Source organism: Magallana gigas, chromosome 9 (genome assembly GCF_963853765.1).
Source record: "Magallana gigas chromosome 9, xbMagGiga1.1, whole genome shotgun sequence".
NCBI classification, from domain to species: Eukaryota; Metazoa; Mollusca; class Bivalvia; order Ostreida; family Ostreidae; genus Magallana; species Magallana gigas.
In genome coordinates this window covers 48,002,483-48,015,967 of record NC_088861.1, presented here as the reverse complement: position 1 = coordinate 48,015,967, position 13,485 = coordinate 48,002,483, and the positions used below count along the sequence as shown (strand labels likewise).

Genomic DNA, 13,485 nt, shown 5'->3' with positions numbered 1-13,485 from the left:
CAAATCATGTTATGACGTCATAATGGTTCAAACACCAAAAAGACAGTCTGGAATCATTTACTAGATCTTGACCTTAAACAATAAAATCAATTTTATTGTTGAATAATTAATTCTGGTTGTAACGCACTTTCTGATTGAGTAAAATATTTAAGCATTGAATCATTATTTTTTGAAATATATAGTCTCATAACTGCATCGGTGTGTGTATACAAATTGAGAAACGCGCGCCAGCGCGTTACTCAATTTGTATGCACACACCGATGCAGTTATGAGACTATATCTTTCAAAAAGTAATGATTTAATGCTTATATTTGCATTTCCAATGTTCTTTCCTACTGTAAGCCCATACGGAGGAGCTGCAATTATTTCTCCATAATCGCAATTGCTCTGTCAGAATACTATGACGTCATAAAGGTGTAACGTTAAATATACTTTTCCATGACGTTATAGATTTAAACCACTATACGATACATCATGTGTTTTTCTCCAACTCCATTAAAATTGACGTATTTACATGTAATATTAAAACATGTTCTTGATAACATTTTAAAGGAATTACTGTTATAACATATCATTGATTCTGTTAAGAAATCTATGTGAATTAAAAAGATACATTACAGTCTGAATGTTTACTTTTGATGTAATAGCTAAATGTCAAGGTCTAGGCTAATACAGGGTATTTGCGAGTGGTAAAATGCAAATATAAGTAATAAACAACGATTATTTAGTGAACATGGCGTTATGAATAGCAACTGCTCTGCTGGCATATTTTCCATGATGCGCTAGCGCGCATCATGGAATATGCCAACAGAGCAATTGCTATTCATAACGCCATGTTCACTAAATAACGTTGTTTATTTCTTAAATATTTACATTTTTTTTAACTTGTCTGCAAATGTGATTTATACGTCAAAATTTCTGTTTTATCCCAAGGATAAGTTCAAATTAATGGAAGAGCCGCTGTAACAGCCACAAGCGTGAACTTTGATCCCATCTTGTGACGTTGCATTTTTAAGCGTTCAACGTTTGTGACGTCATAATAAAACTTGTCATTCTAACCTTTGATTACCCTGTGTGTGTTACGGTCTTATAACTGCAGTGTCTTTTCACACACTTTACATGCCAAAAATATTTGGAATGTAAATATTATTTTATATCGTTGCCTACGTCATAGTAAGACTAGTCAAAAACGTATCAATACGCCTGACGTTACGTTTGAATTTTGTATAATTTTACGTCATTTTAAAGGTCAAATAACCGTTTTTATCTACAATGAAGAGTAAACAAATTGAATTATAAGCAATAAATTCATAATGGTTTGAAACAGTTTATGCTTTTTTATAAACCGCTTCGCGATTTATAAAGCATAAACTGCCCCAAACATTTTATATCGTACAAAACAAATAAATATTGAATTCATTCCTTAAATAATTGTAAAACATTGGTACTGACAACATGTATGACATGAAATATTTTTTTTTTAACGATAACATTCCGTAAATACTCTCCAAACTGAACTTTTATTCTGCAGCCACATTGACTTCTGACAGGGCCAGCCATTTTGACGTCTTCGAGAAATACTGATTCTGATTGGACCATCAGCAATATTAACCAATGAAATTGAGTTTAACATTTTCTATCACAATGGCCAGTCTGGTCATAAGTTGATGTGGCTGCAGAATAAAAGTTAAGTTTGGAGACTATTTACGGAATTTTATCGGAATTTAAGGATGTAAGTAGCGTGCATTTGATGTGAGATTTTAAAAGATTATTGCGAATGTTTCTCGACTTGTTGCAATACTGCTGTTGTCAGAGGCAAAATCCCATCGTGAGCCCTGGACCGGTAAATGTCCGAGTAAAAATAAACTGGCGAATTCTCGAGAATTATGACGCATATCTTCGCTATTTTAAGACCCATCAACTTGAAATTCGGCATGAGTGTATCTTAGACATTATTTTTCTAAAAAATACACGCATATTGCAAGTTTTGTAAAACAAATTTTGATTTATTAGGCTTTTGAAGCGAGCTGGTAGTTTTTTATCTGGGTCAGAGTTCGACCCCTTTCTTTATTTATGGTCACATTGAAATTAATGTTAAAACGGGCTTGGCCCCTGTGGCTTGTGGCTGTTACAGTGGCTCTTCCATTAATTTGAACTTACCTTTAGGATAAAATAGAAATTTTGACGTATAAATCACATTTGCAGACAAGGCAAGAAGTAAAAAAATGTAAATAAAAGCATTAAATCATTATATTTTGAAAGATATAGTCTCATTACTGCAGCGGTGTGTGCATACAAATTTTCATAACGCGCTAGCGCGCGTTACTCAATTTGTATGCACACACCGCTGCAGTTATGAGACTATATCTTTCAAAAAACAATGATTCAATGCTTAAATGAAACGTATTTATTCAATTCACGCGTTGTCATTTTATCGCATCCTTATTAGAGACGGAGGTCACATGAGTGCATTTCGATATAAAGAATCAATGACATTAGTTTGAATTTTTTTCTTCGGCCATAATCTGGCCTCAAACTATCGATAAAACAACACAAATGACAAACAGTCTTGTCACAAAATAGCAACCGCATCATGAATTTATAGGACCATTTCTTGTCCAACCATGCTTAGAAAGTGTACATCTGCGCATGTCATTCAAGACAGTTTTGCATAAGCCTGTTTATAAGTATAGTAGTTAGGGCTATATGGACCGTAGATATCGGCCTGGGTAGCTCAGTGTTTAAGCTCCTGACTAGAGTTGCAGGTGTCCGGGGTTCAATTTCCGGTCCAGCCATAATGTTTCCATTGTATTTATATACTCATTCCTCTTTTCCTACTACATAAGAATTATGTTTTCGTCAGTCACTTTTTATATTTTGGTTTGTATATGTTTCTTTGGATATACCAAAAGTGATATAAGTAGTCATATTCAGGTAATAAAAACACAGGTAAAAAAAGGGTGGTATGGAACATCTGTCGATATTAATGTGGATTCAAGTACATTATTATTATTATTGAAATATTTCACCGGTTTAGAATTTTCAAATTGTAGTCGATATTTAACCAAAAAAAATAGTATGGGATTTAATTTTATCGTTTATTTTGAACGAAAGAACGTCCAAACAAGGAGGGGAAGAGAGAGAGAGAGAGAGAGAGAGAGAGAGAGAGAGAGAGAGAGAGAGAGAGAGTAATTTAAAAAAAATGCTCTGTTTAAGATGCAGAACTGTATTTTTTTTCAATTTAGCTAAAAGGTACACTTAAACATAAAGGTATAAATGCCATATTTTACTTTTCGATCCCTTTTCTATACTGCATTTGTCCACGTTCCTGTAACATTGCTAATTAGAATTCCCAATGCCCAAGTAAATCATTTTATTTTCATTTTACAATAACAAAGAGATTGCATCATGTTATGCCACAATTCATCATGCCATTTGAAAACAATGTAATTACATGAAAAAGGACTGTCATTTTTAATAACTGGAATACTGTAGCACTCTGCGTATAATTAAACTTCGCTTTCTTGGATCGTCATTAAATGCCATCCAAAAGCTTGCACGTGCCGAAAAATATTCATTTCTAGAAACTGTGTGTATTGATTACATGACGTTCGAAACGACATTTTACAAAACAAGGGGGCCGAGGCAGAGTTAGCACACATAGAAATATACAACGTGGAAGTGAGTACAATTAGACTTTACGGTACTTTGAATTGTTGATAAAAATGGCGTGTGCAGTTGTTCAGAGGGCTCAATGGGCGCGGCCATTTTCGGACTCTATTGATCTCTATGTAAAAAATATAGAAAACTACCCAAATTTAAAAGATAAAATCAAAGGATTTTTCTTTACAAAATATTAGTTTGTTTAAACTAATCATTTAGGCATATCTTAAGTTTTCAGGTAAATATGATGGTTAGTTTGTTGACCATCCAGTCTTCTTAACATTCACCATTTTTTATTGAAATAACAACCGACTTAGGTAACCTTCAACACCGACTGGAAAGACCCCACCCACGCCTCACAGTTAAGGCGCCTCGTCAGCCGGGGGCCACTGATTGACTACCGGCAGTGTCTGCTGGTATCGATCCCTGGATGGTGTGTTTACGTTCTTACTATCACAGACTGCCGGCCATTCAGTCTCGTCACCACAGCAAAAGGTAAGACACGGTCTTATTGTTATGAAATCACACTCTTTGTTTCATCGTTTTATTTAATTAATCTGATTTGATCCTGTTTTGGCTGTGGCGATTTTGTGAAAATGTATCTTCCTTCGAAAAAACAATTTGTGCTTAATTTGTTGTGTAGGAGATAATCCATCTGGTGACGATGTAATAGATGAAATACATGTAAATTATTGATGACGTAAAAAAAAACTAAAACAAAGTGCTTTAAAACGTTATTAATCATAATTTAAAAGTTCGCTCAGATAAAATATTAAATGCATAACAATGCTTTAGCTAGCTGATTAAGAGTACGTTGTAACTCTACTCAATCCATTGACATAGCTTGGTCTTCGATAATAAATGCCTCTTCAAAATGTACAATCTATAGATATTTAGTTGATCATTGTACCTTGTAGTCATATCTAACAAAATGAATTCCTTTACAATATAAGAAACTTATATGTAAATTAAGATTATCATCCCATTGTCTTACCATCGAAACTGGCAGATATAACAATGTCCCATTACAAAGACGTTTATGTCCTCTATGTACTTTAGATATAGAAGATGAATATCATTTTATATTGAAATGTCCCTATTACTGTAACTTAAGAGAAAAATTCCTTAAGAAGTTTTATTATATTAAACCCTCTGTCTTTAAATTAATTCTATTATTGTCAACACAAAATGTAAAGGATTTGTGCAATTTAGGTAAATATAAAAAAAATGCTTTTGTAATCAGAAAACTTCATGTATAAACTTGCCTTTTTTAAGTGACCAGTATATGTATTGTAACATGTGTATATTAATTGTATATGTCTATGAGCTGTATAGCTGTTGACCAATAAAAAATAAAAATATTATTTACGACCATATGTGTTAACATCAGTTCCAAATGATAATTATAGCTCAATCAGATCTATATTAAAAAATAATAATAAAATGAAACAAATGGTAGCATATATACCGGTATTGTTTATGATAACATACTAAATAGCTATTAAAATATAATTAAATTAAACATCTTGTAGAAAATTTAATTTAAAAAAGCGACAGATTAAAAAATACATTATTATATTAGATATTAATTTTTCTCATTAAAGGGCCCTATTACGCGGTTGCGATGTACGTCGCAGCGACTAGGCGCGTCAGGGCTATTACTGTAGCACTGTTTTTTTGTTTGTCGAAGTGAATTACGCAATATCCAATCCCATTTTCATCAAATGCTTGATCATTCTTGATTCTTCTGGGAAGAAAACAAGCTTATTTTAATAATAAGAGTGAAGTAGGTTAGGAACATAGGGGATTCAATCATATGTACATAATGTCAAAATTAAAACGATTCACGTCAAACTCACCAAGGCAGAGCGAGAGAAGATACCGAATAGAAACCTAGCAAATTGTGTTATGTAATTTTGTATTTGAATTTGCGTAATTTGCATCTGTTTCTGAATTAACAAACTTTCACTTAATTTTCATGCAATAAATGAAAAAAAAGACGACAATAATTTTAATGAAGATTTTTTTAAGCCATCAACTTGAAAATAAACTTTACAAAAATTATGTAGCTGTGACTTGTGACAAATGAAGTGGAGTTCCCTGTCAAAGCATAAATGAGACAAATTTTTAAAAGATAAATTGCGATTATTCACTTGAATTATACCAGGTTGATATTAAGCGTCAATTTTTTTCTCAAACAGTAAATTATAGCATGTATCTCGGAACTCCTCTCAATTTGACTTCTATAACACACACTTGATGACAGTGCTTGCGTTTGAATCATGTTATAGAAATATAATTGCCCGTTTCCTACAGAGTACCACATCAGTACCGATACGTCCCCGTAGGGCTTATTTGTTTGGAAAAAAGGTCATTATCATCATTAAGACATCTCCGATAAAATAGCAGACGTACAAGGGCTCTATCTGTTCCACCCCGCTAATCACCCATTTAGTCCCAGAACATGGCGTTTTGAACGGGTTCCAAAACTACACAACTACTTCAAAGCCGAAAAACAGTGGCTACAACACAAATGTCTGCACTTTTTAATGCCGCTAGTTCATTTTTGTCTGCTTACTCCGCAGTCCGTGTGCAATAGCATTCTAAACACGACTGTTGATAAAAGAGCGATCGATGCATCAAGCTATTCATTAGCTACTTTGTATAGAGAATTTCAGTGTGTAACAGTTTTCTTATAGCACAGTGGCGTCGGAAGCAAAATTGAACGTTGGGGGGGGGGGGGGGGGGGGGCTAGACTAGACTAATCAAAAATCTTGACAAGCCAAAAAAAAAAACAAACATAAAAAGAATCATTAAATTCCTAATCCGGGGGTATGGGGTATACCAAGGACTCTAATTTTCAATATCACCATTAATATTTCAATCTTTTTAAGGTTAATTTAGTTTTAATGTGTCCAATTTTCAATATCACTATTAATATTTCAATCTTTTTAAAGTTAATTAAGGAAAAACTATGTTTGCTGCGAGTATGTGCCTAATGGTTAGGTCTGACTTTAAAAAAAGTGATGTCTAGTCTAGCCCCCCCCCCCCCCCCTCCCTGGTTTTATTACAATTGATTTTTACTAAAGTACTGTCAAAACACACAAAGAAATTATGCAATCAAATCTTTAGACAGGCTAAGTATAAAGAAAAAAAACTTTGTTTGCAATAAGTTAATATATTACGTTCGTAAAAAAATTCTTGTTAATATTCCTAACGTAATATAAAGCTCTCAGTATATTAGAGTCAAACGAGTACGAAATTCTTTGTACAAATTTTATTCGCTATAACTAGAAACTGCCATGAATATTAATGAAAACAAGGGGCTTTAAAAGCAATATACTGATCTTTGGACATTGCGATATGGCTGATTTGCAATTCTAGGATGTTTTTACTATCACAAAGAGAACCACGAGACATAATACTTATGTAAGTGGGTCATCGGGAACAAGTTTGTGTATATGCTGAATAAATAGAAATGTACTAGACCTAATTGTTATGTACGTGTTGAGATTGGATAATGATAAGCTATTATTTTCTTCGTTTTTTTTTTTTTAAATTCTTTTGAATCAACAATGTTAATTTGAATTCATTTTGTCTTCATACAAAACAATTCATGTACATAGCAAAAATATGTAAACCCTAAGCATAAATTTATATTGAAACAAAAGTTTCACATGAAGTTTACCAGGAATGTTTTAGGCAATATTTTTTTTGATTTTTGTTTATGTTTTAAAGGAACGCGGACATGATTTTAAATCGATATTTTTCTTTCAATTTTACATATAAAAAAGGTTTGATTGGTTGACCAAAACTTGAAAGTTAGAAATTAATTGTTATATATGAGATCCAGACCAAAGAACTCATTGTGATGTTGACAAAGCTCGAGTCTAATTTCTGTTAACAAATAATGTTAATTAAAATTAAAAACCACCAAAATAATTTCGTTGACATGACTTATGGCTAACAAGATAAATCTAATTTATGTGTTTATGAATAATATGATCAGCAAACAAGAGGCCCGGGGGCCACATCACTCACCTGAGCAACAATAGCCGTAACTCTGAATTAGCATTATGGCGTCATAGTGAAGCGAGCTCTACCGGCAAGGCGTGTGTGAATAGAAAATTCGGAGTAGTTGCACATTTATTCAACGGATTTTTTTGGCGTCAGTAAATCGGACCAGTAATGCCCTGTTTTAATCGTCCCAGTAGTTCCCTGTAATTATGGTTTCCCATTTTCACACTCTCACGAGAACAAGAACATGCATTGTTACTGCTGACACAACGCAAATTCCATTACATAAGACTAACGGAGTTATCGTCCTTTCGAGTGACGTCACAATGGATTTCTTACACATTGATCCGACAGAATTTTTCGGCGTCAGTAAATTTCGACCCACAATGCAATTCCTCAATGTCGGTCGATCTCACTAGACTGGATACCATCTCACGAGAATCAAAGTAAAACTTTTGAAAAACAGATAAATTGTGTAATTTCCTGAACATCATGCCTTTTAAGTTAACAAAACAGTATTTTTCGCGTAGTTTTTTTCAGTGTGTTTTCAAAGAGACAGACGACACTTGACCGACGTGAACTTTGACGTCACAATAAGTGGAAACTACTCTAAGTAGTTATTGTAAATCTGTTGAAATATAAATACCAAAATCTTCTCAAAATCTTGCAGAGCTAACGAATCGGGACATTTCTTCAAAGATAGGAAACAGCTGTAACTTGCTCTTATTTGGATGAATGCTCACATTGATTTTATTCACTATATTTACGGTAATTTCCAGGAACTTTTTTTAAAGGGGGCGTGGCAACATCATTCAAAAAATCTTCACAAGCCAAAAGAAAAAATAAATTCTCAAAATCAGGGAAATTCCAATCGGGGTAAGGAATGGGGAGTGTGTAGTATGCCTTTAGCTCTTTAGCTGCTCTAAAGTGTCTTTATTTTCACTACTATTTATTACATGCTCCCGGGGGATCCATTTTCCTTATATGATCAACAATTTTTTAAATAAGTAAATATGATTTTTTTTTAAACGGGGGAGGGGGGAGGGGGGTGCTGTGATAAGTCAATTTTTATATGCAAGTTTAAGAAAAATGTCTGCTGCAAGAAAAGAGGAAATAAATTGCAATGTACATTATGTTAAAATCTTTATTATTCAACAACATTTTATCTGAAATAAATTCTATACTGGCGTGCGACCAGAATGTAAATAAATAAAAAAAATATGAATAATGAAAATTTACTAAAAAAATAGGTATGTTTATTTTATTTTGCATTCAAATTCATTTACTTTACGTCACTACTTTTATTTTTATTGATTTATCATAATTCATTTTTTGATCACCTGCTGCGCTTGCCCCAACGGTCGCACCGTAATACATATTATCTTGGCCATTAAGTAAGGTATATATGGTTGTTCTTGCAAAAAATTGTATTAAAAATGTGCCTTTTTTACATCCACATTATAACCACATATATTTAATGTAAATTATAAGCCTCTTTTTTTATTTTGCATTTTAGAAAAGTTTTTTTTCTGTAGTCCTTTTTTTATACCCCTCCCCTTTTGGGCCCCAACTTTCTTCAGGGAATCTTTGTGTGTTCAAACTTTAATCTGCACAACATGTGCTTTCCCACAATTTTCAGCTTTTTTGGCAGAAAACTTTTCCAGTAGATTTTTTAATTTTTTTTGGTTCATCCTACGTAAAAAATTGACCACTTACGGTAGCTCCACCATATCTTTGACAACATGATTAACACAAATTTAAATCTACACTACCTAAAGGTACTTCCACACAAGTCGAAGCTTTTCTAGCCAAATAGTTTTTGAGAAGTTTTTAAACATTTTCTCGTTACATTTTTTTTGGTTAAATTGAAGAGATTGAAAACTTTTATTTTCACATTCCGTTCGAATGATTTAAAAATTTGAAATTTGTTTTAATTTTTTATTTTTGAAATTTTCTTTATCTTTATTCTATAATTTTTTATCTTTGAAATTTATTTTTACCATTGTTGATACTATTTATGTTTCTCAACTTTCAGATTTTGGTGTATGGAATTGGCTGGTTAGTGCTCTAGATACAAATCATGCCATTGAGCAAAAAAATAGACACCTTAATGCTCAACAATACAGATTCCGTTATGGACTTCAATGTGTTGATTGGGAACCTTACTACCGCTTCCCGCGACAAAACACAAGGTTTGTGTGGAGACTGGAAAGACGCCCAGCATTACCTGTTCCAGCTAGCAAACCTGTGTCTGATTCTGTCCTTCCTCATACCTAATCGGTTCCGCCATCATCCCCTTTGCCTCCGGTTATTTCTAGGCCTCGGTTATTTGTTCTTTTCTCTGTGGTCTGGCCTAATTGTCTGTATGCCCGATGTCCTGGGCTGGTCTGCTGCCTTCTTTCTCGTGAATCTTCTCTATCTTTGCTATATTGGTTACAGACTTCTACCGTCACGAGCTAATAAGCATTTAGATGAGTTGTATAAAAACTTATTCGAACCTTTGCAAGTGAGTAAAATGGAGTACGACTGTCTTGTGAAACAGGGCTTTATTCATGAATTGGAAAAATGTGATCAATATGCGACTGAAGGAATTACACGATGCGGCCAAAGAACATCCATTTTAGTAAAAGGCAGGTATGCTATAGTGTTGACTTTCATTTGTTTGGATTCCCTTGAAGCAGTTTAAAGACACTTAGTTTATCCCTTGTCTAATCAAGTCATCATTAGATTACTGCGTAAATCTACAAATCTTTGTTGAAAAGGACAAATCGTCATTACAAATTTACAAATCCCACAGAAATTTCTTTTTAGGATCAATTTTTTTTATGTCTGATTGATGTAGATTTTAAGGGCACCCTGCTCAACATAAACACATTTCTATGTCCGAAAAAATATTATTGAAACTCATGCGTATAGTAAATTACATTAATATTGCATTATATTGACAAAAGTATATTCGCAAGAATTATGAATCAAAAATACCCTATATGATATAAATAAACAAATCATTGCATACAGATCTTATAAAAAGATGTGATGTTAAATCAAAGTTTAAATTAGAATATCAAAGATATTTCTTTCTTATTGAAAGTTTGAGTCATTGGAGAAAAAGGTTTTTCACATGAAGCAGAAACTAATCAATTTAACGAATGGTTAACTAATCTGTTTGTCTTCCTTAAACCAAATATAAGTTTACTGAGTAATTGTAAAAAAATTACAATTAGAATATAAAGGGATTTATTTTACAACAAGTAATTTTGTAATTTTAATGCGACTTTTTCAGGTTAAAAGTTCAGTATGAAGATACGTTTGTACATTACATAGAAAAAAATCAGTTTGTGGACTCCCCGGAGTACGATTTAAGTCATCGATCCATCCTTCTTGACAAAGAACAAACATTTCAGGTAGTTCGCGATAAAATGATTTCAACAATAGATGATTTTAACCATACTGTGTAAGAATAACGAATTGCTGATATTAACAATTTGGCGAACACAAACCTTGTTTTATACATTTGATTTTTAATGCATCATCATTTTTTATTAGGTTTCAATACAAGCAGTAGAAAAAAGTGTCCTTCTAACTTGGACAAGAGACAAACTCAGTCAAAACTTGAATTCAAATCCAAGTTTGTCGGCCATCTTTGACATACTGATCGGAAAAGACATAAGTGACAAGCTATATCAGATTCAGGAAATGCTTCTCTCGAACCCTGAGTCTCCCCTAGGGCAGAAGAACGGAACATGCGCACACAGAATCCAAAGTGTTTGTCCAAGTCGAAACCCTTCACTGATAAATCTTCGGAGTGCCTTAGCAGCAAACGGTTCAATGTCTAGTCAAGATCACTTGAACACCTTTGGCTCTGATTTTAACGGTATATAAATTAAAATTGAAATGGTTTATACTTTTTTAAAACTGTAGCTGTAAATTAATTAACAAATTTTTGCATTAAAAAAACGTTGCTTTTACGATTTGATATGAAATAGTTTTTTTTTTCAACTAAAAGTATGTATTTTTTATATTTAACTATGCATATACATTGTATATATTTCAATAAATAGATTGGCGATTCGATCATGATTAGGACCCGATAAGAATCAGTTAAATTTATAAAGGATAAAAAATAATATATCACTTATTCAAAACTGGTTTCATCAACGTGTTGTTTGCATTTTATTGTATTTTAATATGTTTTACGGTGCTACTGTTGGGGCGAGCGCAGCATGTGATCAAATAATGAATTATGATAAATCAATAAAAATAAAAGTATCAGCGTAACGTAAATGAATTTTAATACAAAATAAAATATAAACATGCCTATTTTTTCTAGTAAATTTTCATTATTCATAAGATTATTATAAGATTGTTTATTTATTTAAATAGAATTTATCTCAGATACAATGTTGTTGAATAATAAAGATTTTAACATAATTGTTACATTAAAAGTTTAAAATTTATCAAATTAAAGTTAACTCCAAACAAACATCACGACGGTGAAAACCAGAGTGTGACATAATGTTTATTGCAGTTTATTTCCTCTTTTCTTGCCGCAGACATTTTTCTTAAACTTACATATAAAAAATTGACTTATCAAAGAGCCCCCCCCCCCCCGTTTAAAAAAAATATAATTTACGTATAAAAAAAAATTTGCTGATCATATAAGAAAAACGGTTTTGGACCCCCCCCCCCGGGATAATGTAATAATTGTGAAATAAAGATTTCCTTGCCTGTAGAACTCGCTTCGCTCGCTATTACTTAAAAACATTTTATATCTGGAATATGTATACACATATACAAAACTTATTCGTCAATTAATACAATCGTTTGGAATACAAATGCATATTTTCAAAGTTTGGGTATGTCGTTGCCATGTTTGCCATAGTCTTATTAGGGTATGATAGTTACAAATTACTTTTTTTTGATAAAAGAACATTGAATTAATTAGCCGTTACATATTGGAGATATCTTTTTTATTCAACATTTAAAAAGTTTTAGAAAATTATGAAAGTCAATTTAGTCTTAGATTGCGATAAAAAAATTCCCTTTTTTGTGACAAAAAGTACTTTCTGGTTTGAGTCATATATAAACATATATTAGCGTACTCTGTTAAAATTGATCATGGGAATATGAGGGTACGATATCATAGAATGCAAAACTGTTAATCTTTAATTTTATTTTCTTTATGTTTGGTAAAAAAACGCGACCATCTACATATGGAAAGTTTGTTTATGTATGATATGAATATGTTGTGAAGCAGTCAATTTTGATGAAATTAAGCATACTTAAATAGATTCATTGTGCGCACAATTAGACTTTCGCGCAATTCCCTAACCTCATGTTCTGAACTGCTTAAATTGACGTATTGTGTTGCTTTCCTTTGCAGGATGGAGCTCGCAACTACACCCAGTGCTTTCTATAAAATCAAACACGTTTGAAAGCCAAGTCTGAGAGAGAGAGAGAGAGAGAGAGAGAGAGAGAGAGAGAGAGAGAGAGAGAGAGAGAGAGAGAGAGATTGTGTTGGATATGTCTTCAGTTTATCAATCTCATTTAATCTGGAGAGTGAAAATAAAGATTCCTTGTTAAAAAAGAAAGTGCTGTTTATTGATGTAATCTTTACAAATATTGTAGACATACTATAACTGTTGTCGACTCAAGATAATGTAAATAAACTATTTTTTTTGTAAATTGACGTATAGCTCTCGGCATCAAAATGCCAAAATAAATTTCAGGAGATTCCGATTTTCACCACTTCACAGTTCATAAGTTTATTCATCAGATGCTAGTTTCCATAATAAAATCTTTTTC

At 32.6% G+C, this 13,485-nt stretch overlaps 1 protein-coding gene across 3 annotated transcripts; it reads left to right on the top strand.

The window, feature by feature from the left end:
• The first annotated feature begins 3,540 nt into the window (after nucleotides 1-3,540).
• On the top strand, nucleotides 3,541-13,393 carry LOC105321813 (blood vessel epicardial substance-A). 3 transcript variants are annotated; one of them, XM_066071123.1, is made up of 6 exons: nucleotides 3,541-3,681; nucleotides 3,981-4,158; nucleotides 9,716-10,314; nucleotides 10,964-11,084; nucleotides 11,227-11,554; nucleotides 13,064-13,393. In XM_066071123.1, the coding sequence occupies exons 3-6, from the start codon at nucleotides 9,761-9,763 to the stop codon at nucleotides 13,126-13,128; spliced, it is 1,068 nt and encodes a 355-aa protein (XP_065927195.1). In that variant the 5' UTR covers nucleotides 3,541-3,681; nucleotides 3,981-4,158; nucleotides 9,716-9,760; the 3' UTR covers nucleotides 13,129-13,393. The 3 variants fall into 3 exon arrangements, with proteins under 3 accessions (XP_065927195.1, XP_034335388.2, XP_065927196.1); XM_034479497.2 differs by lacking the exon at nucleotides 3,541-3,681 and having other exon boundaries at nucleotides 3,710-4,158; XM_066071124.1 differs by lacking the exons at nucleotides 3,541-3,681; nucleotides 3,981-4,158 and having other exon boundaries at nucleotides 10,136-10,310.
• Nucleotides 13,394-13,485: the final 92 nt, after the last annotated feature.